This window comes from Neovison vison, chromosome 12, assembly GCF_020171115.1.
Source record: "Neovison vison isolate M4711 chromosome 12, ASM_NN_V1, whole genome shotgun sequence".
NCBI lineage: Eukaryota > Metazoa > Chordata > Mammalia > Carnivora > Mustelidae > Neogale > Neogale vison.
Window position 1 is genome coordinate 40,648,378 of NC_058102.1, and position 26,755 is coordinate 40,675,132.

The 26,755-nt window shown below is 36.2% G+C and overlaps 1 protein-coding gene across 7 annotated transcripts in view; it reads right to left on the bottom strand.

The window, feature by feature from the left end:
• The window catches only part of NAV3 (neuron navigator 3), a 611,692-nt gene that overhangs the window by 94,464 nt on the left and 490,473 nt on the right, over positions 1 to 26,755 (bottom strand). For all 7 annotated transcript variants that reach the window (XM_044228605.1, XM_044228606.1, XM_044228604.1 and 4 more), the window contains one exon: positions 386 to 518. In XM_044228605.1, coding sequence (XP_044084540.1) covers positions 386 to 518 — 133 coding nt within the window. The remainder of the gene's footprint in view (positions 1 to 385; positions 519 to 26,755) is intronic.

The window sequence follows — 26,755 nt, forward strand, 5'->3', positions numbered from 1 at the left end:
GAAGGAATTTTCTATGTCAAATTTAACAAGGGAAAGGAGGACAAGATAAAACTTAATTATCTAATATCCACTCTTGATTTACCATTCTCAAGAGATGTAGTGATTTATTTCAGAGATCAATATAAAATTAATCAAGAACTATCTAAAAATGGGCTATTAAAATAATTTTTAGGGTTAAAAATATCAATATTATAAAAAGAGATATGGAACAGTAAGTCTTTCTGGGTTGGCCTGTAATCAATAGGAAAAAAACACATAAACACAAGTTACTTCTGTTTATACGATTATATCAGATTCAAAGGTCATGCTATATTTTAATCTCAGATGAAACGGTTTGGGGAGTAAACCTGGGAGAAGCACTGGAGAAAGAAGGCAGGCAACTCACCTGTGTGTTCTTCCTGGAGGGGACTGTGATGTTGGAGTAAGAGCTGACCGAGGATGTGGTGTTCAAGTCGTCCGTGCTGATATTATCAAGGGTGTCACTGAGACCACTGCTCACAGAGCTGCTGTCATCCCAGCTAAAGGCAAGACACACAGCAGCAATGAGCTACACACAGGAGGCTTGAGGGACGTCACCTATATTTCCATATAACATTTATCATGTATCAGGAAGATAATCCTCACTTTTTTAATCTCATGATGAAAAATTATTGACTTTCCATTTTAGGAGAATCATATTACAAAAGAAATTGAAAGTAGGCCTGAGGATAACCTTATCTGATATTTGCAAAGAACCACTGTTTAGTACAGATCCAGGCTCCAGGAGAGTATCTATAGAATGAATGAAAACACTAAAACAAATACGCCATGGTATCAGGAAAGAATAAAACCACCAATGATTTTCCCCCTGGAAAAAGCAACATAGCATGTAAGAATTCAGTTTTTGTTCTAAGAGTTTAAAAAACAAAACACACACACACACACACACACCCAACAACTGTGCTTCAGTTAGGAATCAGTAAGTCATTCCACATTCTTTCTCCTACCATAGCAACTACTAAGGATTCACCAACACTTGAACTTCGAGTTTCATTTCTATCATATCATCACTCCTGCCATACCTCACAGTTTCTGGCCTGCAATCAATAAACAATAACCTCTTATTTGGCCTTCCTGCCTGTGGTCTTTCTCAATACAACTTCATTGCTAAATTTGGGTCAATGATCAAAATGATCACAAAAATTCACATCTGGCCCTGTCACTTCCCTTCTTCAGAGACGTTTCTTTACCAAAGCCATAGATTCTGAAATAGAATGCACTCGCCTCACAGGATGAACAAGGCAATCCATTGGGACATAAGAAAAAAATATTTGAAATTCTGAATATATTTGTTTTTAATCTAAAGAAAAAAAAAAACAAAATAGGCTATATTAATATTCATGTGCAGGCTAATGTGTGCACTCTCATTGAGTCAATGTGTCAGATGATGTGGAAGTAACGTAGGATAAACAGGGTAACTTGAATGAGAATGGCATCTCTGCAGTTCAAAGGGGTGGGACCCAGTTCCCTCATTTACTGGCTGGTTCTCAGTCTGCTGTGCTGTCCTGCTGCTTACCTGTGCTCTGTTAAACAAATTCACACCCATAGGATACCTATATTAGATACAGACAAAAGTTAAGTTTCATAAAATGGATAAGTGTCTTTAAAAACAATGTCTGCATTAGGAGAATATCCATAATGAAAGCATAAGCAAACCACAGAGGAACAGTGGTGAACTGCTAGTTTTCCTCCTCTGGTATGTGTGTTTTATGAGGTGTGTCATAAATTCAAAACAACAGTGATATGTTGAGATCACACATGAAACCAATAAGAAATGCAACTATCAAGAAGAAAATAAAATTTGAATTTATAGCAAACAGTGTTAATGATGATCCTTCCCTAGCTGTATATTTTGTTTGTGATATTAGCTCCTGATAGCATAATCCAATGAAAAATGGGCAGAAGAAAAGACATTTCTCCAAAGACGACGTGCAGATGGCCAACAGACACATAAAAAGATGCTCATCATCACTTATCATCAGGGAAATGCAAATCAAAACCACAATGACATATTACCTCATACCTGTTAGAATGGCTAAAATCAACAACACAAGAAACAACAAGTGTTCGCAAGGATATAGAGAAAAAGGAACCTTCATGTTCTGTTGGTAGGAATGAAAACTGGTGCAGCCACTGTGGGAAACAGTATGGAGGTTCCTTAAAGACTTAAACATAGAACTAGCCTACACCAAGCAAAATAAGTCACAGAAACACAAGTACTGCATGATTTTACCCATACGTGGACTTGAAGAGACAAAACAAGTGAGGAAAGGGGGAAAAGAGAGGGAGAGTAGAGAGAGACAAACCAAGAAACAGACTTTTAACTATAGGGAGCAAACTGATGGTTATCGGAGGGAAAGCAGATAGTGGGATGCATGAAGCAGGTGATGGGAAGTAACGAGGGCACTTCTGATGAGCACCAAGTGATGTGTGGAAGTGTTGAATCATGTATTCTACACCTGAAACTAATGTAACACTGTATATTAAGTGGAATTAAAACAAAAACTTCAAAAAATGTAATTTTCCTCAAATTTTAAAAGTATAGTGTTATTTCTCTCTTCTCCTCTGGATTCCAGAATCTTCCTCCTAATACTGGAATTGCCTTTACAAAGGACAATAAATCCATGAATTGAGTGCTTACTGTGTGTCCTACTCTTCTAATTACTTTATATTATATAATCCTCAAATAAATCTATGAGACAGGCATTGCAAAGATTAAGGTAGGGGGTGCCTGGGTGGCTCAGTCAGTTAAGCATCTGTCTTTGGCTCATGTCATGATCCTAGGATCCTGAAACTGAGTCGCACATCAGGCAGGACGCTGCTTCTCCCTCTGCCTGCCATTCCCCCCTACTTGTGCTCTCTCTCTCTCTCTCTCTCTGACAAATAAATAAATAAAATCTTAAAAAAGAAAGAAAGAAAGAAAGAAAGAAAGAAAGAAAGAAGGAAAGAAAGAGGAGGGGGGAGGGAGGAAGGAAGGAAGGAAAGAAGAGAGGGAGGGAGGTGGTTTCAGGTAGGTTAAATGACATGCCTAAGAGCACATGATTGACTTGGGATTTGAACCCAGGAATTATGTTCCATGGCTTGATTAGCATTATGCTCCCCTGCCTCTGAGCTTTTCACCCCTTCTCTCTTGAAATATATCAATGATGAGTCTTCAAGTTCTTTGCAAAGTTCACAGAGTCCTGCAAATCCTTTACTTTTTCCTCTTCTTTGGGATTCCTTTGAATTCGTCAATATTTAGAAATTTTTTTTTTATTTATTATTTTTTTTAACATTTAAAAATTTTTTTCCCCAATTTATTTATTTTCAGAAAAACATTATTCATTATTTTTTCACCACACCCAGTGCTCCATGCAAGCTGTGCCCTCTATAATACCCACCACCTGGTACCCCAACCTCCCACCCCCCCGCCACTTCAAACCCTTCAGACTGTTTTTCAGAGTCCATACTCTCTCATGGTTCACCTCCCCTTCCAATTTACCCAAATTCCCTACTACTCTCTAATGCCCCTTGTCCTCCATGCTATTGGTTATGCTCCACAAATGAGTGAAACCATATGATAATTGACTCTCTCTGCTTGACTGATTTCACTCAGCATAATCTCTTCCAGTCCCGTCCATGTTGCTACAAAAGTTGGATATTCGTCCTTTCTGATGGAGGCATAATACTCCATAGTGTATATGGACCACATCTTCCTTATCCATTCATCCATTGAAGGGCATCTTGGTTCTTTCCATAGTTTGGCGACTGTGGCCATTGCTGCTATAAACATTGGGGTACAGATGGCCCTTCTTTTCACGACATCTGTATCTTTGGGGTAAATACCCAGGAGTGCAATTGCAGGGTCGTAGGGAAGCTCTATTTTTAATTTCTTGAGGAATCTCCACACTGTTCTCCAAAGAGGCTGCACCAACTTGCAATCCCACCAACAGTGTAAGAGGGTTCCCCTTTCTCCACATCCTCTCCAACACATGTTGTTTCCTGTTTTGTTAATTTTGGCCATTCTAACTGGTGTAAGGTGATATCTCAATGTGGTTTTAATTTGAATCTCCCTGAGGGCTAATGATGATGAGCATTTTTTCATGTGTCTGATAGCCATTTGTATGTCTTGATTGGAGAAGTGTCTGTTCATATCTTCTGCCCATTTTTTGATGTGTTTGTCTGTTTCGTGTGGGTTGAGTTTGAGGAGTTCATTATAGATCCTGGATATCAACCTTTTGTCTGTACTGTCATTTGCAAATATCTTCTCCCATTCCGTGGGTTGCCTCTTTGTTTTTTTGACTGTTTCCTTTGCTGTGCAGAAGCTTTTGATTTTGATGAAGTCCCAGAAGTTTATTTTCGCTTTTGTTTCCTTTGCCTTTGGAGACGTATCTTGAAAGAAGTTGCTGTGGCTGATATCAAAGAGATTACTGCCTATGTTCTCCTCTAAGATTCTGATAGATTCCTGTCTCACGTTGAGGTCTTTTATCCATTTTGAGTTGATCTTTGTGTACGGTGTAAGAGAATGGTCGAGTTTCATTCTTCTACATATAGCTGTCCAGTTTTCCCAGCACCATTTATTGAAGAGACTGTCTTTTTTCCACTGTATATTTTTTCCTGTTTTGTCGAAGATTAATTGACCATAGAGTTGAGGGTCCATATCTGGGCTCTCTACTCTGTTCCACTGGTCTATGTGTCTGTTTTTATGCCAGTACCATGCTGTCTTGGTGATCACAGCTTTGTAATAAAGCTTGAAATCAGGTAAGGTGATGCCGCCAGCTTTATTTTTGTTTTTCAACATTTCCTTGGCGATTCGGGGTCTCTTCTGATTCCATACAAATTTTAGGATTATTTGCTCCAGCTCTTTGAAGAATGCCGGTGGAATTTTGATCGGAATGGCATTAAAAGTATAGATTGCTCTAGGCAGTATAGACATTTTAACAATGTTTATTCTTCCGATCCAAGAGCATGGAATGGTCTTCCATCTTTTTGTGTCTTCTTCGATTTCTTTCATGAGTGTTCTATAGTTCCTCAAGTATAGATCCTTTACCTCTTTAGTTAGGTTTATTCCAATATTTAGAAATTTATCTTAACTCACCTTTTACATTCTTTCTTGGAAATTCCCTAGTCTTCCATAACTTCCATATCACCTCTGTGGTTTTGACATTTAGATTCACATCTTTAACCAGACTTGTTCCTGACTACCAAATAAGCATTTCCAGTCTTCTACTGGACAGTGTGTCTAGGATGTCTTTTCAACATCTCAAAATCACTCTGCTAGATTCCATCATTTCTCCTTAAAAATTATTCTCGCTTTCAGTTACTGACATTACCTATTAATCTTTCTGTCATAAAATCTGAGTATTTTTTCCTCTCTTCCTGGCTCTATTCTTAGTTATCACTAATCCTTGAAAAATCCTTCTCAGCTACAAATAACTCGGCCACCCTTTTCCATATATGCACTGCCTCTGCTTGTCCTTCCTTCCATAAAAGTTATTAGTAAGTATCCACTCCGTTTCATTAAACAATGAGTAAATTATAACCCCTCTACTTGAAGAACTCAGTGTTTATTGTTGAAGACAAAAATTTAAACAAAAGATGACAATATAACATCGTAAGCTGTTTTAATTAGAGGTGAGTGTAATATGTATGGCATGGCAAAGCTTCCATCACTTATTTGAAGAGTTGAAGAATTATTTCTCAATACGAATATTGTGGAGTGATAAAATAATCTATGTTAATCACTATAATGTAGCATCTATCACCTGATATATCCATTTTTTGTGCCTTTCTATATTCTTGATCATAATCTGATTTACCCAAAGTCAGGATTGTATTTGATTTATCTTTATAATCCCAGTACATTCCATGTTGTCTACTGCTGAAGAGATGACTAGTAGATGTTTGTTAAATGAATGAAATGATTTTACTTTGGAAAATGCTGCTTCTATTCAGTAATGTTAAGTTAGAACAAATCCCATAATAAATGTAGATTTTGAGAAAATTTTGTTCAACACATTTCTTTGCTAAACAAACTTAAAGGGACAAATTTTGATTGATGACAACATTATCTTCCTAATCTATCCTGTGATTTTGACTTTCATCTTTGATTTTTGTGGATACCAGAAATCTCCCTGGCTAGTATGCAATTAATCTTGTTTATTATGGCACACTTAATTAAGTTGAAAAAGCTTCATAAAAATAGGGTTTTTTTACTGAAAAAAAAGATAATTTACTCACATAATTAGCTCTGAGGTCTCAAGCCTCATCAATATATTTTCTCCATCCTTTCATTTTTAATTTCATTAAGATGTGCTAAGAATTCTTGATGATATTATTTATAAAAGGGCAACTCTCTTTCTCTTCCAAGTTACAGATCTGTTACTCTCCTAAATTTTTCTCAACAATCTAGGACAGCTCAATACATGACAAATCTGTGGATCTTATCCACATAGATTGCATTTACACATTGGATTGTTCCCAGTTTTTAAATACTATGAATAAAACTGTTAAGAACATTCTCCTATATTCTGCTTGTGTGACATTTTAGAACAGACGAAACGACAGATATGTGGGATGACCAGTGACGGCCAGTGGTCAGAAGTAGGTGAAGATTCATGGTGGCCATACATGGCTTGAGGCATATGTCAAAACTCAAAACTATAGGGAAAAAATTATTACTCAGTTAAAAGCCAAAAATGTAGCCAGTTAGCCTGTTGGCAAATGACAATTTAGATATACACTAGATTACTAACTGTTCCAAGAATAGAATGATTTTTTTTTTTTTGGGCATGTCTTTTAAGAGTGCGTATTTAAATATTCAATAACTCAATGGGGCTAAGGATCTATTTGATTTATCTGGTCGTGCATTTGTAGCTCTGACCCCCATATGTACCTCTGGATTCAAGCAGAAATAGACCTGCTTGAAAACAGATGTATTACATGTTCAAGGTCTGCTTTTTCTTCCTTTTTATAATGAAGAATTTTGAAATATTAATTAAATTATTATTATTACTATTATTATTCTATTGTTATTATTATTATTCTTAAAGAGAGAGAGAGACAGAGCAGGAGAACGGAGAAAGCAGGAGAATCTTAAGCAAACTCCATGCCCAGCACAGAGCCCAACACAGTCTCAGTCTCACAACCCTGAGATCATGACCTGAGCCAAAATCAAGAGTCAGATGCCCAACCAACTGAGCTGCCCAGATGCGCCTAACTAAAGAACAGGTAAAATAAGTTTGCAGATTTAAAACCAATTCTGGAGGAAAAGGCTATTTTTCAACACAGTCATTTTTCATGTAGTAGCAATTCATACAGCAGGTACTCAGCCAGGCTCTACAATGGTTCATATTGCCTGGTCAACTGTCCTACTTCTACATGAACAAGTAAAACACATTTTCTTTCAATAAATAATTCTGATACTTCAGGCATCTAATAGTAACCTCAATCTCAATTTGATAGCTCATTAAATATTCCATTAATGATCTAAATGAACATGCATATTACTACTGATTCCTCTAGAAGTACTGTGTTCTAACCCTAATGCAATTCTAATTATGAGAATGTTGTGTAGAAAGTTCTGGATACACTCATTCTTTCTAAGGGAAAAGTAGACAACATTTGCATAACAAAATGAAAGCATCACTTCAAAAAACACCCTATTCCAAGATAGCTTTGTTTTGTATTTTCGTTCTTTATGGCAATTTAAATAATACACAAAAGAAGAGACAGACACTTTTAAAATATATATATATACTTAGACACCATGACATCTGCAATAATAATTTAAAAAATACGAAGAATCAGGGGTCTATCTAGGCTTTGTGCTTTGGCACCATTATGTTAAACCAACTAATTTCTTCTCAAAACTAAATAAACACAAAACCACTTAGACTTATGCCATATCTTCTTTCTTTCTTTGTTTATCAGCAAACACAATGCACTACCTGTCAAGTTTGAGCATTGCAACCACTGAAGTGTAAATTCTATATTACTTCAGGGTCATTGACAGAAAGCAATGTAGTGTATTTCAAAAAAGATTTATTCAGCATTTCCCTGGAAAATATTTCATTATCAAGAAAAAAAAGACTTCTGAATTGGAAAAACCCAAGTATATAACAACAAGAACATGCTAAAAATAATTTTATAATTTTATGTTAAAAATATTCTTTTGGAGAGCCTGGGTGGCTCAGTTATTAGCAGTCCAACCCTTGATTTTGGTTCAGGTCATAAGGAATATATTTATTCTCCTCAAATTATAAAATGGTCATTAATTACAGGATTTTTTTTTTTTTTTTTTTAGTTTTAGTTTTAGCTTATACTTTCCGAAAGTGTTTTTTTTTTCTTTTTTTTTTTTTTTTTTAAGATTTCTTTCATTTACTTGTCAGAGATAGAGAGCAAAAGCAGGGGAAAAGCAGGCAGAGGGAGAAGCAGGCTCCCCATCAAGCAAGGAGCCCAATGTGGGACTTGACCCTAAGACTCTGGGACCATAACCTGAGCCACCCAGGAGTCTTACCTTCAAAGGTATTTCATCCTGCCAATGTTCATTAATTATGCAAAAATAGCAGAGTTTAGGAGCAAGTTTAGAATCTAGTTGTAATGTCTTTTTCCCTGTGAATCCTCTCATGAAATCCAAGGAAACTAATTCTTCCACATCTGTGTTTTACTCTAGCATGCTTCCACTGTACTGCAGTTTATCTGCTCACAAAGCTATTTTAGCCACAGGATAATGTTTGAGGGCAAGGAGAGTGGCTTGTTTCTTGGAATCTCTGTACCCAGGTTGGCATCTGGCCCATGACAGTTTCTCCACATTTGCAAAATAAATCAATAAATGATCTAGTCTCACATAGTAACAATCTATAGCCTTCATCTGATTCATTCACTCATCCTAACCCTTCAGTGGGCAAATAATTTTGAATTGTGGCTAAAAAAAAAAAAAATCAAAGGGAAAAAGTGAGGGAAAAAAATCAAAGGGAAAAACCAGTTAGAGGGACCTGCTAAGTTTGAGCAGGTAATTTTTGAAGAGGTAATTTTCAGTAAGCATTATGTAAACAAGCGAAGGCTGAAGAAAGGCCATCTGTGAAAGTGGAGGAGAGAGCATTGAAGAAAGAGGAGACAAATGTAAAGACCCAGAAACAGCAGAAGTCAAGGTACAGCAGGCAAGGGGAAATGGGGAAGTTCTGAGATTGCAAAAGTAGGCATGGCTAGCCCCTAAGGGATTTTACAGACAATGTGGAGAAACTCAACCTCCTTAGAGGCAAAATAAAAACATCAAATAGATTTAAGCAGTTAAATGACATTAGGATATATATTTTAACAAGTATTTTAGTATTATGAATATACTGGAGGTAAGGAAGAGTAGAAGCAAGAAGCTCAACGAGGAGGCTATTGTGACCTTGTTTCTGATCGGGGAAATACTTAAAAGAAGGCACTCACAAGATATATTTGGAGGTAAAAATGGTAGAATTTGTTCTTGGTTGGTGTGACATCATAATAAATATATATTTATTTCTCTCTTTCTTGGATTCCTGATATAGAGCTCCTAAACTTTTGTAATTTCTTGAGTGATAAGGGTACCAGGATCATCTCTTGTTCTAATATCTGGTCTTCAACCCCAGTACCTAACATAGGGCTCCTGAGCCTCTTGGAATTTCCTGAGTAATAGTATTATCTTCTGTTCTAATGAGGGAAACTTTGGTTGGCTGCAGATAGCTCACTGATTTTTTTTTAACCCCAATTCATAATCATTTGCACATTTAAGTGTAGAATGAGTAGATGAATTATAGTTCAGGCCTTACTTTGTGACTATGTAAGATGAGATCATTTATCGACTTATCCCACACCTCTGTCCTCTGGGATGGGAGAGAGACAGAATATTCAGTTAATAATGTATCATGCCTATGTGATGAAGCTTCCATAAAAATTCATAAATTACAAGTTTTGGAGAGTTTCCAAGATGGTGAATACATGGAGGTGTTGGGAGCCTCGTGTGCCGGGAGAGGGCATGGAAGTTCTATACTCCTTCTCTAATTTTTGCCCTATGTACCTCCACTATTGGCTGTTCAGATAATGTTCAGTATCTTTTGTCATATTCTTTATAACAAACTAGTGAATATAAATAGCTGCTACCCTGAGTTTTGTGAGGCATCCTAGCAAATTACCAAATGTGGAAGGAGTCGTGGGAACCCCCATTGTAGCCAGTAAGTCAAAAATATAGGAAGCTTGGACTTGCAATTGGTATCTGAAGTGGGGGAAGTCTTTTGGGATTGAAGCCTTAACTTACGGGATCTGATGTTCACATCCAGATAGTGCCAGACTTGAGTTGAATTCAACTGTAGGACTGGCAGCTGGGGTGAGAGAATTGATTGCTGTGGGAAAAGCCCCAAACATTTGGTGTCAGAAGCATTCTATGAGTAGAGACTTTTTTTAGTTCTCTTTTATTAGTTACAATGTGTAAAAGAGGGGGGAAAAAAAGATTTTAGATCTCTTTTATACTTTCTACCAGCACCAGAGGCATGAATGTATTTTCAGAAAAGTAAAGAATCCATCAGTAGGATTCAAAATATAATTTTAATCCCAAATTCAGTTTGCACTTGGAAACATTAGTTTCACATACCATGGGAAACTGATAGTCTACTGTATCATAATTTAAGTGTATAACTCTTGATAAATTGATAATTCATGTAAACATAAAGTAAAAACCTTTCTATTTTCATTATTTTTAGTATGTACAAAATGCTATGTATTTACCTATGAAACATTCATAGAGATTACATTTCTACCATGTGGGTTTTGGGTAAGGAGAGCAATCAATAAACTCAAGGTACTAAACTTTTAGTTCCCTTTTCTTTTCTCTAGAAAACAAATAATGAAGATTTATTATATTGTAGCATCAGATAAGGTAAGATAAATGAAAAATGAAAAGCCCTTGTTCTTTACAAAAGAAAGCCCTAAGTAGATGTGGTTAAATGGGATGAAGGATGTTAGCGTGAAATGAATTTAGGCAGTCAGGCAGATTTGTATGTTTTAATGATATCTGAAGCAGATAAGAAACATCTATTTTTGTTTTTATTATAATATGAGCTGAAATCACAAGAGATAAAATGATCTTACTTAAAATTACTTTGCAGAAACACATTACTAGCATAACGCTTACTGTAATTTTGCTAGCTTCTCCCAGTGTTCATTTTCATGATGCTGTTATATGGTTGGAATAGGTACAAGTTTATTTAAAAGTTTCTGTTAGTGATAAGCTGAGACTATAACGTATGACATGAAAGTTAACCCAAGGAATCATTAAGATCCACTGGCATCATTTTATATCTTATATTAATTTCAAAGCCAGTATGTGCTTGTTGTGTAAAACTAGGCAGTCCCAACAGATATAAAAGAGACAGAGTGAATCATCTGCAATCCCACTCAGAAGAAACAACCACTAACATTTTGCTGATTTCTATCCATTCATTTTCTAGATGCACTGTATGAACAGAAACCAATTAATCTGGCTGAGACCTTGCTGATTATAATATTGGTATCTGTTATTCATTAATCACTTATTTTATATGACATTTTCATGATTTTGAATGTCCTTAAAATCTTTCTGACATAATGATATCATATAAATTATTATATATTTAACCATTTCTGTTTTAGGAAATATGATATACTTGTAATTTTCTTACTCTTCTAAGTAAGACTTCAACGAATACCTTTGTACATTTATGTTTACATAAAAGGTTACATTCAAGATTATTTTCTTGGCATAAATTCCTAGAAAGGGAATTAGTGATTCACAGGATATAAACATTTGAAACACTACAGATGCAATGTAACTGCTGAAGAACACATCATTTTCTATTCTTGCCAGCCATATACCTATGTTAACCCTACAAAATCCTAGTAGTTTCAGGTAACATGGTTTTTGTCAGTAATCTGAAAATTGCTCAGTTTAGTTTTAATCTACATTGATTAAATTGTGAGATTAAATGCTCTGTAGGTTTATTGGCTATTGTTAAATCCATAAATCATCTGTCTTTTTCACAGTTTAAGTTATTTGTATTACATTTTTATATGTACAAATTCTTTCAAATATTTTTCCCCTCTATTTCTGGGTTTTTACTTTAATTAGTGATTATCTATTTTTTGACATTTTAATATATACGTTTCAAAAATATTTTAACCAATTCCATCAATCTTGCTTCTATAATATCTTCTCCCAAGAAATTTTAGATATATAATTTGATTTCTCTTCCTTTCCCTTCTTTGATATTCCATTTTTGTGGTAAGGTGAGAAACTTTGGTAATTATTTCTTTCTATTTATTATTATGATTCACTTATCAAGCCTTAATATATGACACATATTAGGGTATTTTTAATGATCATTGAGTATGTTCCACTGACCTATTTAGTGATTTCTTTAGTAATACAATGTTGCTTTAGCTTTTATAATGATGTTCAGAGGTTTTTCTTTAAGGCAGACTACAACTTTAAAATATATATTTAACTAAGAATTCAAGCCTTTCAAAAACCTTCTCAAAATTACTGAAATTAGCTGTTACTCTAAAAAATTATTACCATGCATAGTTTTACTCAGTAGTACATGAAATATTTATAGAATGGTTTCATTATGGCAGATATTAAGAATATAGAAAGCAGTATGATAGTATAGAGATATGACTTTTGCTTTATTGAGAAAAATGTATAATTCTTCCTTTTGAGAATTCGCAGGCTTTTTCGATATCTGAACATTTAGCCACAGGCATTTTACTTAATAAATAGCAATCACAGCTATTAATCCTTAGCTAAATTGTCTCCCCTCTCAAAAACCTTCTTTATCACTTGAAATCTTTTTGGCATTAGCTATTTCTTTCAGAAGAATAGAAGCACCCAAATGACTATAATTTCAAGGTTGCGTGGAAAGAGAAACATTATGTAGAAATAAAAGAGCTTAGATAAAGCTCAACAACTTAGCTGCAGACCTAACTGTGAACAAGGTTGAAAATGCAAACCTGTTCTGTGTTACCTTACTTGAAAGAGCCTACATTAAGGTTAAAGAACTCACCAAAATATTTTTAAGAGAAAAATATTTTTAACAATAAAGAAATATTTTTGCTCTGAGATATCTAAAATAGATAATATAAAAACATTTCAGATTCCTCCATCTTAAAACATTGAGAACACTGTCTTGGTAAAGAACATTCCTTAAAACAGTCACTTTAGTGAGTGAAGATCTCTAGAAGGGGGTGAAAGACAGTTCACAATTAGATATTTGCCAGGAAATCCACATCCCAGCTCTGAAAAACAACAGATGGCAGCAGTAACAATGAAAAGTTACAGCAGATCCTGTCTGGCACACTTTCAAAATGGTCATTTATATTTCCTATCACAAACAGCTAAGTGCTGTCTCCTTATACTGTATGCATAGATATAAAAGGAAAAAAAAATGCAATAATGACACTTGAATTGCCTTAACAGGGAAAGAAATAAACTTGAAAGCAAGGTTGAGGTGACAGCAAGCCTCTGGCCAGGTGTCAGATCCTGAGATTTCCCAGGCATAAACCCATTGCTGATGCTTTGCCCAAACTCCTTCCAGGTTTGAAAGCTTGCCAGTGTCTCCCAGGCTACTGTTATATTTCCCACACCTTTTCTCTGTGTTTCTGAGCCCTGCTTAGTAACTGTCATTTGATTCTGCTTCCTTCCAGAAGATTTCAGTCCAGTGGTTTTTGTTGCTGATCCTGAACCATAACATCTGATCAGATTTATTTGTGTTCCTTTCAGCAGGAGGTGAGGATTCAGAAAAGGTGATGCTTAAAAGATGAAACAGTGGTGGGTCAAGAGATCATCTGTCACCCCAGGCAAGCAAAGTGGAGTCAGGGCACACCCAAGAAGAAAGTCGGGCAGAACAGAAGCAAGCAAGAGAGAGGTCGCAGAGTCCTAGCACAGTGCAGAATTAGGGGATTTACAGGAGTTTAAAAGTCTCAAAACATAAACAGGAGAGAGGTGATATCCAGATGTGATTAAAAACAAACAAACAAAAAAGACTTTGTCATCCAGAGCACTCTTTGATCCCCAAAAAGGAGCATTTCTGGGATGCCTGGGTGGCTCAGTCGTTAAGCATCTGCCTTGGGCTCATGTCATGATCCCAGGGTCCTGGGATCTAGCCCTGCATTGGGCTCTCTGCTGGGCAGGAAGCCTGCCTCTCCCTCTCCCACCCGTCTGCTTGTGTTCCTTCTCTCACTATGTCTCTGTCAAATAAATAAAATCTTTTTTTAAAAGTGGGGGGAATTTCTATCACTAGAGCAGAAATCAACATCCCAGGGTTTGGTAAAGGCAAACAGAAGGGTCTGAGAGAAAGAATGATAGAAGGATCGGATGAAAAGCAACTCCTGAGGGGAGAGGCAAGATGGTGGAGCAGTAGCAGACTGAGATGCTATCAGGCTGCAGGAGTTCAGCTAGATATGTATCAAACCATTCTGAACACCTACAAACACAACAGGAGATAGAAGAAAAGAAGAGCAGTAATTCTAGGAACAGAAAAATCAACCACGTTCTGAAAGGTAGGATGTGCAAAGAAGTGAATACGAAGTGACAGGAAGATAGACCGTGGGGGGAGGGGACAGCTCCCAGCAAGCAGTGGAGCAGCAGAGCACAAAATCAGAACTTTCAGAAGTCTGCTCCACTGAGGGATATTGCTCCAGAGGCTAAGCGGGGGTAGAGCCCTCCGGGGACAGTGTGGTCTCAGGTCCCACGGAGTCACAGAAAGATCAGGGGTGTCTAAGTGTGCCAGAGCCGCCAGGTATTGGAGCAGGGAAGTCAGCTGCAGAGACAGAGCCAAGGAGTGAGCTTTCAGATCGGGGTTACCTGAAACCGTGATCCAAGGCACAGTTGGACCACTGTTCTTCAAGCAGGAACCCCACAAGTGGCAGATCCGGGGAGACTGACCTTCCTCCTCTGGAGGAGCAGTGCGACAGGAATCTGTTGTGTTTGGGGCCATGCATCAGAGACAGAAACACTTGGTCACAGGCTGGGTGAGCCCCAGTGCAGCCATAGACCAGGGAGATGGGAGTGATTAACTGCTTTTCTCTAAGGGCGCAGTGAGGGGAGGGGCCCTGAGCTCTCAGCTGCCATAGGCTGGAGACTAGGAGACCGCCATTTTCATTCCTGTCTTCCAAAGCAGCATGGAAAGCATTCAGGGAACAAAAGCTCAGAGAATGAACCTGAGCAGATTACTTAGCCCAGGCCCTGGCAAGGGTGGTGCAGTTCTGCCTCAGACAAAGACATTTGAGAATCACTGCAACAAGCCTCTCCTCCAGAAGGTCAGTAAGAACATCCAGCCAAGACCAAGCTCTCTGATCAAGGAGAAAAGCAGAACTCCAGAGCAAGGGGAGAGCAATGCATAGAATTCATGGCTTTCTCCCCATGATCCTTTAGTCTTTCAAAGTTAAATTAAATTTTTAACTTTTTTTCATATTTCAATTTTTTAACTTCTCTTTTAACGTTTTTTAACTAGGTAATCTTAACAATATCTTTCTAAAAAAATTTTTAACCCTCATTATTATATAATATAATATATTATTATATTCTTATTCTTCATTGTATTCAACCTTATTTTTTGTATACATATAGGGTGTTTTTTTTAATATAAAAAGTTTTGGGATATGATTTCTTCCAATAGATCAAAATATAACCTAAATCTAGCACAGGGCGTTGTCCTAGTCTTCAGCCTAAGCAAATTCTTTCCACTTTTTTCTTTCTTTCTCTCTTTATACAACCAATTTATCAATTCCTTTTTTAGAATTTTTTTAAAATTTTTATCTTTATATTCATATTCCATCTCTTCATCATGTTTACTCTTATTTTTGTATATTTATAAGTTTTTTTTTCTTTAAAATTTTGGGATATAGTTTCTTCTAAGAGACCAAAACACACACAAAATCAAGTGGGTAGCTCTGTTCTATTCACCCGTCATATATATATATATATATATATATATTTTTTTTTTTTTTTTTAATTTCTTTTTACCCCTTTCTTCTCTCCCTGGTTTAGGATCTCTTCTGTTTGGTTTGCATACATTTTTTGGGATTTTTTTTGCCACTCTTTTAGTATTTTATTCTCTCATTCATAAATTCATATCCAGATAAAATGACAAGGCAGAAAAATTCACCACATACACACACGGAACAAGAGGCGGAACTGACAGCTAGGTACCTAATCAATATGGACATTAGTAATATGTCAGATCTAGAGTTCAGATTGATGATTCTCAAGGAGATAGCTGGGCTCAAAAAAGGCATGAAGATATTAGAGAAACACTGTCTGGAGAAATAAAATCCCTTCTGGAGAAATAAAAGAACTAAAATCTAACCAAGCTGAAATAAAAAAAAAAAAAAGCCATTGATGAGGTGCAATAAAAAATGAAGGCTCTTGCTGCTAGGATAAATGAGGCAGAAAAGAGAATTAGTGATATAGAAGACCAAATGACAGAGAATAAAGAAACTAACAAAAGAGAAAAAAACAACTACTGTACCATGAGGGGAGAATTCACAAGATAAGTGATGTCATAAGATGAAACAATATTAGAATAATTGAGATTCCAGAAGAAGAAAGACAGAGGGGGCAGAGGTATACTAGAGCAAATTATAGTAGAGAATTTCCCTCATATGGCCAAGGGAACAAGCATCAAAATCCAGGAAGCATAGAGAATTGTCCTCAAAATCAATAAAAATATGTCTAGCCCCATCCATCATCTAATAGTAAAACTTACAAGTCTTAGTGACAAAGAGAAAATCCTGAAAGCAGCTCAGGACAAGAAGTCTGTAACATACAATGGTAGAAATATTAGATTGTCAACAGATTTAACCGCAGAGACCTGGCAGGCCAGAAAGAACTGGCATGATATATTCAGAGGACTAAATGAGAAAAATATGCAGCCAAGAATACCCAGCTACACTATCACTGAAAATGTCTACAATAGCCAGCCTATGGAAAGAACCTAGATATCCATCAACAGATGAATGGATAAAGAAGATGTGGTATATATATCCAATGGAATACTATGCAACCATCAAAAAAAATAAATCTTGCCATTTGCAATGATGTGGATGGGACTAGAGGGTATTATGCTGAGTGAAATAAGTCTAACAGAAAAAGACAATTATCATATGATCTCCCTGAAAAGAGGAAGTTGAGAGGCAGGGTGGGCAGTTTTGGGGGCAGGGTAGGAAGAAATGAAACAAGATGGGATCGGGAGGGAGACAAACCATAAGAGAATCTTAATCTCACAAAACACACTGAGGGTTGCTGGGGGTAGGGAGATAGGGAGAGGGTGGTTGGGTTATGGGCATTGGGGAAGGTATGTGCTATGGTGAGTGCTGTGAAGTGTGTAAGCCTGACATTTCATAGACCTGTAACCCTGGGGCAAATAATACATTATGTGTTAATAAAAATAGTTAATAAAGAAAAGCAACTCCTCCTTTCCTGGTCATTTGTGATGCAGGTTGTGATGTTATTCCTTGTTCTTCTCAAAGGAGAAGAACCAGGCTTTATTCTATAATCATTGCAGAATCCAGCATTGGTTGCAGCACATCCTATGTGATGTTGATTCATAGGACTGATCTTGAGAATTTTATGTCTCTTCCAAATAGTGAATTTATACTACCTTGTGTTAGCTTCAGTAATAAGATATCTAAAAAACTCATCTCAGGCTAAAATGATTTAAAATGTTAGGATCAACACTCAATTTTATCAGTAGGGTTTATTCCAATCTACCCCATCTCTGATTTTCCATATGGGTTCCTTCTAGGGTTGTCCATAGCTTGACAGCAAATGTCTTTATATGGTTCTAGGGGAGCATGGATTTGAAAGTAGTGTGGTCTAGATTTCAGCTACAAAGTCATTCAGCCATGCATATTTGAGCAGTGTACAACCTATGAAATCCTGCATGACCATCCTGGGTATCACCATGGGAGCACCTGCCCAGGACAAAAACTTAGAGTTCTCCATCTTGCATAACTTCAGTCTCTATATCCGATTGGTCACCAAGCTCAATCTGATTTGCATTGTCTCCATTTGCATTTCTTATCCCCACAGCCACTGTCTTAACTAATGATCTCTCCACTGCCAGTAGCCTACTGCCATCTCATAATTGCTATGTCTGTCTCAGGTCTGGGTTTTCAATGTATCCTCCAAAGAGCCAGAACAAATTACTTAGCATGGCTGTTAAAACTCAGCATGGTACAAAGACTCTTTAAAGTCTATAATTTAGGGGCACCTGGGTGGCTCAGTTGGTTAAGCAACTGCCTTCAGCTCAGGTCATGATCCTGGAGTCCCGGGATTGAGCCCCGTATCAGGCTCCCTGCTTAGCAGGGAGTCTTCTTCTCCCTCCGTCCCTCCCCCTTCTTATGTTCTCTTTCTCATTCTCTCTCTCTCTCAAATGAATAAAATCTTTAAAAAAAATGTATGGTTTAGCCTAGTTCCCCATTGCTTCCTTGCATACAGTCACACTGAGCTACTTCGCCCTAAGAGTGTTCTCTCAATTTGATGAATTCATGCATTCATTAATGCATTTCTCTACCCATACATTCTTCTCAGACTACTATGTGTCCCCAGTTATATTGTCCTCCCTCTCAAAAACCTTCTCCAAATGAACTTCCTCTATATTCTGAGAGTCTCTAGTTCACGTATTTATAATTTTCATTATAACACTTTCTCATCAAGTTGTTATTGCTTTTTTTATTTATCTATATTTTTCACTGGGAGGTGATCTGCTTGAAGGTAGTTATGGACAGATTTTTTATTACATGAAACATTTTGTAAAATATATGTGTGTGTATGTGTATGTATATATATTTATTGATATGTTTACAAAAGTCCCAAGTTACCTTAATAACAGGTTTATACAAGATTGGGGGATTTAATTCTCAGAAAGCTAAACAATTACAAGCCCTCTAATTTCTGCTTATCTTTTAAACAAAGTTTCTAAAAATAAAATCCCTCCTTCATTTTTTCTTCAAATGCTATCATGTGAAAGACTGGTTTGAGTCCAGTGAGGATTTCCGTGAGGCAAAAGGTGTAGATTTCGGCATTCCTAAGCCAAGTCTTTCCAATGATCTTCCTTCCTTTTTCATACCTCCTCCCTAAGTGGTCTCATTCAATCTCATTATAACAAAATCTTCAGTTCAGACCTATACAAAGTAGCTAAGTTTTACTGAGTGCCTAAAATACATAAAAGACAGTATGTCCAATACTAGATTCACTGCTTAACTCACTCTGTGGACAAGCAGAAACTATGACTAAGTGAACTACAAATATAACTCTCCATCTGTGCTCACACTAGAGGATGGGCTCTTTGAGGGGAGTGCTAAAATGAACACCAGGAATACTTCATGTTTGTAAACAACATTCATTCATGTTCTCTCTCTCTCTCTTACCCTTACTCTTCCATCAAGATTTGAGCTTGGATTGATTGAGGAAGTTTACAGAAGGCACTTCCAGCAACTGGATTATCTTCTTATGAAGCCATTATCACTTGCAAGACTCTTGGGAACTGAGGTCTCATTAAGTGTGCAAGGTATTGACAAAGTAAATGTATAGTAGGAAACACTTTGCCATCATACCAAGTCAGCTGGCATATCAAGAAATATTTTCTAATATCTTTGATGTGCAAGGCACTACAAGCATTATGTCCTTCTGCTTTATAATCTGGCAATTAAAAACAACTTTACTTTTTCTTCAATCTTCATCATGTTCTTGAGTTTTCTAAAGAATAGGACACATTTATAATTATGTATTTACAAAGTGTCATAATTATGACTTCAAAGAATTAAATGCTTTAGGATGCTCAGAATGGTATGGTAAGGCTAAGGTAGTCCTCGAAGTTTAAATATGTAATTTGTAACCATCTCAGTAATTATTGTAGTTTATCAGGTACAAATTTTTGATTTGGGAATTATTTTCTTCTCATTAAAATTTTATAACATTACATCTATTGAATCATTTCAACTAAAAACAAACACTGCATTACTTAACAACCTGGACATAATGTAAACATAAGTATTCCAAATTAATATTTTCTAGACTTACTATTGGGATCAAGGACAAGCCAACTTCATTGTTTCATGTTAGGAAGAAATTCTCAGCTGGCTCAAGACTTCACAATTATCTCTACAGGTTTTTAATAAACTCTTCAATGAAGGGAGACTAAATGAATACCTAATCCTCTGTATTCAAACTGGTACTTTAGAACTTCTTAAAAAATAAAACAGGAATAAAATGATTATTATTTTTAAGACCCATGTCTGGGGCGCCTGGGTGGCTCAGTGGTTAAGCCTCTGCCTTCGGCTCAGGTCATGATCTCAGGGTCCTGGGATCGAGCCCCGCATCGGGCTCTCTGCTCAGTGGAGAGCCTGTTTCCTCCTCTCTCTCTCTTCCTGCCTCTCTGCCTACTCGTGATCTCTCTGTCAAATAAATAAATAAATAAATCTTTAAAAAAAAAAAAAAAGACCCATGTCTGTAAATGACATTTCTTTGAATATGCTCTGGAATTAATATATCTCCTAATGTAAAAGTAAAGATGATTTTGGGTAGAGAATAATGTTTACTGGGAAAGGAAAAGCTTGTCTACATTTCCACTTAATGCTCTGCTGTCCTTTTGTTTTGTTTTTGTTAATCCCTAGAGTCCTTTTGTTTTGCCAAACTGAAGCACAGTTTCAGGCCTCTAATCCTTACAGCTTTTCCACTGCTTTGCAAATCTTTATACCATACTGATGTGTGTTTTATTTCCAAATATATACCTGGATTTGTTGTATCACTTCCGTCACAGCTTCATATATTATTAGAGTTTGAGTACTTTATTTAGTTAGTTAGTTATTAAAGATTTCATTTATTTATTCATGAGAGACAGAAGCAGAGAGAGAGGCATAGGGAGACGAAGGCTCTCCAGAGAGCAGAGAGCCTGATGTGGGACTGGATCCCAGGACCACGGGATGGTGACCTGAGCCAACAGCAGATGTTTACCCAACCGAGCCACCCAGGTGCCCGATTTTGAGTACTTTAGATTTCCTAACCAAAACTTAAAATGTCCCATCTATTCTTTTATTCCATTCTTGATTTATTGGGCACCATCTATATTCCAGGCTCGGTACTAATTCACGATTATAAAAGGGTAAATAAAAATTGGATTTTGTCCTCAAAAAGCATGTAAGATGGAGAAAAAGATAGATGGATAAACCTCTGTAACTGAGAACCTGAATTTTAACTTATTTTCAGTCAAATAACAGAAAAACAAGAATGCATCTTGTAAAACCTATATCTGAATTTGCTTGTTCTCAAAAAAACCGAACAAACAACAACAAAGTAACAGATCTAGCCATAAAAACTTGAAATGTCATTCAATGAATTGTATTCATTGTTTACTGTTTTATAATTTCTTTTTTCATTTATTCACTGCTCCTCCAAGGATTTGCTAGGAGCTTACTCAGCCTATAAAGATGAACAGAACAAAATCCAGCCACCTAGAAAGTGACCAAATGAAAATTATTGCAGGAAGTAGACATGAGTTAACAAGTTTCCTTGGGGGATATGAAAAACTAACTAGTTAACATTTAATCAACATACAAAAATAAAATACACACCTTGTGTGTACTAGGCAGCAGGGAGAAACAAAATGTCTGCATCCCTTAGAAAAAAACAGCCTTAGAATTTAGTTTAAGGCCCAAGTGAATGTGGATCAAGTAGTTTGGAAAATAATGAATACTTTCAAAGGGTGGGTTTCGTTTTTGTGTTAGAAATCTACTGCCATACCAACATGAGCACATGCTCAAAGATATATTTATATTATATATTACAATGTTCCTTCAACATAAGCCACTATTCCATATGGGGCTGACCTCTCCCTGCCTTCTCAATTCCCAATTTAAACAGGTTCCAATTTGCAATGTTACTTAAAATAGCCTTGAACTTGAACGTGAACTTTCCATAAATGTAGGGGAGCGTACAAAAAATCTAGGCTATGTGGAATTTGTGCCCTAGTTTATCTTGTGCATTATTGTATTCCCAATGCTTTGTATACAGTAGTTTGAATACTTGCTGGAAGAATAATGAATGAATGCCGAAGGCTGAAAAATATTAGGAAAATCAAAGTAGTACCATCTTCTTTCTCACCATCATGACTGCTCTTTAACTTTGCATGAGAGCTATTTTGATAAGGGACCGAGCATGATAGTGCTGTTATATGATGTCTAGGTTCAAAACGAAAAGTCAAAAGGAAGAAAAGGAGAAACCAAACTAGAAATGCATCCCATTAACAGATGAATTGCTGGCTATACTGTGATTCATACATTGTTTTAACTTAACACTTATTTTAAGTTACGTTTTTGATCAATTGAACCTGCTGAGTGGGGATTTATCATAGGATCAGTTGCTGAACTATTAATTTCCAACAGTTTAAAAATTGTCAGCATTTATCAAAGAACAATTTATTTTAGCAAGAAAGGGCCAATAATGCACCCCTAAAGAACCCATCAGAATCATCTTCTGAAGCCAACTTTAAGTTTATAAAACTAAGGTTTTGTTTTTTGGGTTTTTTTTCAAGATTTTATCCATTTACTTGATAGACAGAGATCACAAGTAGGCAGAGAGGAGGCAGGCAGAGAGAGAAGGGGGGAGGCAGGCTCCCCGCCGAGCAGAGAGCCCCATGTGGGACTTGATCCCAGAACCCTGGGATCATGACCTGAGCCGAAGACAGAGGCTTTAACCCACTGAGCCACCCAGGTGTCACACAAAACTAAAGTTTTATCCTCAAAGAGCCTTTAAATAAATGTCGAAACATCAGTAAGAATCAGTAGGTATTATTTCTATGACTTTATCACTTCAAGTACATACCCTCAGCAGAGTTTTCTTAATTAACTAGGTTAGTAAATCAGTTCTTTTTCAAAAAGGCATTTTTTAAATGTAAAACCTCACACTTTTCAATTATATTATGTCATTTTCCAATATAATAGTCACTTGAGTAAAAGCCCAAATCTCTTCAGAAATATTCTCTCTCTCTCTCTCTCTCACACACACACACACACACACATAGGGCAGAAATAGCTCAGGCACTTTGCAAGATACTATTCATCTTTCAATTGTATTGTTAGAGTTTGGAAGTGAAAAGATGGATCCCCTGAAAAGACAGGTATTTTCACATCTTTTTAACTTTAATCTCTAAAATCAATGACTTAGAAACATGAAAGCAACTATTATGGATCTTCTTCATCACTTTAAACATAGGTCATGAAGACAGTCCTATGATGTCCACCATAGCAGTTATTGTTTTAGAGAAAATTTAAAAAACATACATGGTTCTTACCTAATTTTAACAAAAGAACATACAAAGGAAGTACCCAGGATAGCTCTCTGAAAATGTTCACAGTACACTGACTACAAAGCTCTAGTCAATGTCAATGATATCATGATCATTGGAAAAATATCGCCCAAAGCTCATTCATCATATACTGCATATTAATCTAAGAGTTTGAATCATTTAAGACACAATTCCCATCATCAGATTTAACAAGCATCTTTAGAAAACGTGGTTAATATATAATAATACTAGAAAACGAGGCTTTAATTTCAGACAAGCTTAAATTAGAGACTCGGACAAATTTCTTAACACCTGTGAATTTTCCATTGTTTAATATAATACCATTTACATTCATCTGCAGTACAAGACCAAAGAAGTATGGTTGTAAGAACACTTGCAAAATAATTCAACTTTCAGATTATTTTTTGGATAGTCCTATATACAAAGTAAAGTAGCCATCACTTGATGTAGGGCATACAAGAGAAGGTACAAGAGAAGGAGAAACCTATGTAATAATTCTAATTTTGCAAAAAGGTGATTCTAATTTTGCAAAAAGGTAATAGAGGTTAATAAAACACATAAACAAAAATCATATAAAAGTTAGGCAGTGCAGATTAGAAAGAGAGAGCTTATACCAGAGTTTGAGAGATAGATAATTTTTCAAAAATCTTTTTTTTTTTTTTTAAGATTTTATTTTTGGAGCACTAGCGTGGCTCAGTTGGTTAAGTGTCCAACTCTTGATTTCAGCTCAGGTCATGATCTCAGGGTCATGAAACTGAGCACCATGTCAGGCTCTACTCTGGGTGGGGAGCCTGCTTAAGATTCTCTCCCTCCACTCTTTCCCCTGACCATCTCAAAAAAAAAAAAAAAATTTTTTTTTTCTCTTTAAGTAATCTCTATACCGAAGGTGGGGTTTTGAATTTGAGATCAAGGGTTGCATGCTCTACTCACTAGCCAGCCAGGTACCCCAGAGATAGGTAATTTTAAAAAGATATAGAAGGGAGAGCAAAATCATAGAAGGATTGAAGATACCAGCCCAGCTGGAAATCTAGCTGAAAAAGAATAAAATATGAGGTTGAGTAGATATAATGGAGCACTTGGGATCTGAAATTATTTCTTAATAGATGACACAGATGTAGTGGCTAAGGAAGAACAGTAAAGTAGGATATATATATATATATATATATATATATATATGGGATCCCAGGTATCAACATACATATGGTAAGGAGGAAGAGGGGAACCAACTTCCTACAATACCTAGTATCTCATCATAACTTCAGAGTCACAGTTTCCACTCTTACATCTATTACTAACTGGGCATTCAACTTGGATACTGAATTAGATTAAAAAATCATTCATAATGCTAAACCTAAAAACCATCATCCAGCTGATAAAATAACTGCAATGAAATTTATTTCATCTCAGAAAGAAGGGAATGAAACTAGATAAAAGAAACCTTTGGAAAGACAAATATAACATATCTTTGAAAAAAACCTAAGTATTCAGGGGACTTATGGGCTATTTTTTTTAAGGTTTTATTTATGTATTTGACAGACAGAGACTACAAGTAGGCAGAGAGACAGGCAGAGAGAGAGAAGGGGAAGCAGGCTCCCCGCTGAGCAGAGAGCCCAACGTGGGGCTCAATCCCAGGACCCAGGGACCGTGACCTGAGCTGAAAGCAGAGACTTTAACCCACTGAGCCACCCAGGTACCCCTTAGGAACTATTTTTTGACAAATCAGAAACACCGGTATGTCTTGGTTCTTTTCATATGTTAAGATGAAGTTTAATATGTTTGTATGTTCATCTGAATGTTTTATTATAATTATGACCTCACCGTATCACTTAACATTTATCTCTTCCTTGTTTGTTTCAACAGTATTAGCTATATCTCTACTGCAGCCTCAGAGGGAAGAACTTGTAGAGGGAAGATCTGAGCTTATAAATGGGTTTAGTCTATAAAGTTGTAAATTTGGGGGGGTAGGGAACAATGATAAGCTGGTTGACTAAATCACAAATATAAATTACTTTTTCTGCCATTTCTGCACAGTACAGTGCACAAATGTGTCTACTATGCTGATGTCAAAATGTAAAGAGGATAGAGTCTATTCATAATCCCAAATTCTAAGAGATCAACAAGCAGTTACTAACAATTAACTGTGTAGCTTCTTGTGAAATGTTAAAAGCTGGAAGTACTAATCCAAATGTCAGTAAGAGATGTTTGAGATTGTAATATGCATATATGTTTTCTTGGATCCCATCTTTGCTGGTACAGTTTGTCTTCTGTCCCACTATGTAGTGATTTGGTCCAGCTCATGTTGTCAGATTCTGGGTGACTTTCAAATTCTTTGGGGACCCCTGTAAAAGCAAACTGTTGCTGTCTAAGAGAAGGAAGACCTAGAGAGCTTAGCAGTCACAAAGGCAGTTGCATTTACATGAAGTTCTGATTAAGAGGGCTTTAGTTGCTCCCTGAGCTCCTCTTGAAAGAAGGACAAAAAGAGAAATGGGATAAAGGTCTTTTTGATTTTCTCTTCTGGAGAGGACACTATTAGCATCACCTGTAAGTTTACAGTCCAGTGCGTTTCAACAAACTCCTCAAAACAGTAACAGGACCAGATGCAAAACTAGTGTGATCATTGGGTCTTCCCTCCTTGTCTATTTAGTTGAGATAATATTGTTTGTAGTGCTATCCATTCACATACTCTATAATAACAGTGTTTTTATTTTTTTTCTTGGAAAGATATTTGGAAAGGAGAGGATGACTGAATGAATTTTACCTTTTTAACCTGTTATATTTTGTCTGTAAGATGCTCTATATTTTTCTTCACATACATTTCAGAACCACTAATTGATTTTAATGTATTTTATATATTGTGTGAATTACATAACAATAAATGTTATTGCTGTCATCATAAAAAAGATGTATATGTTAAATGAATAACCAACATATAAAATTGAATGAACTATCTAGGTGAAAACAAAAATATGCATATGAAAAAAGCTGTGGGGTTTTTCTCTATTGAGCAAAAGCTTTCTATGATGTTATTGATTTTGCAATAAAAAATAGTTTCTATTAATCATGTTGTTCTATAAATGAATATTCAAATCATTCTTTTATTAGGAGCTCATCTATAAAACTAGGGAAAATAAATATATCCTAATTAAATAAAAAGGATCTAGAGGACTCTAAAAAATAATCAACTGGCTGCTGTAATTCTAAAATACTTTGCACAATTTACAATGAAAAAAATCAAGAGGATAATTCATTTTAGTGTTTGTTCTTTATAAACTATTATTTCTAGAAAGAGAAAAGAAGGTGAGACCTTCCATTTTATGAAGAATCTTGACCACTGCTACCATTCACTAATACTGCTGTCATCAGGTTGGAAA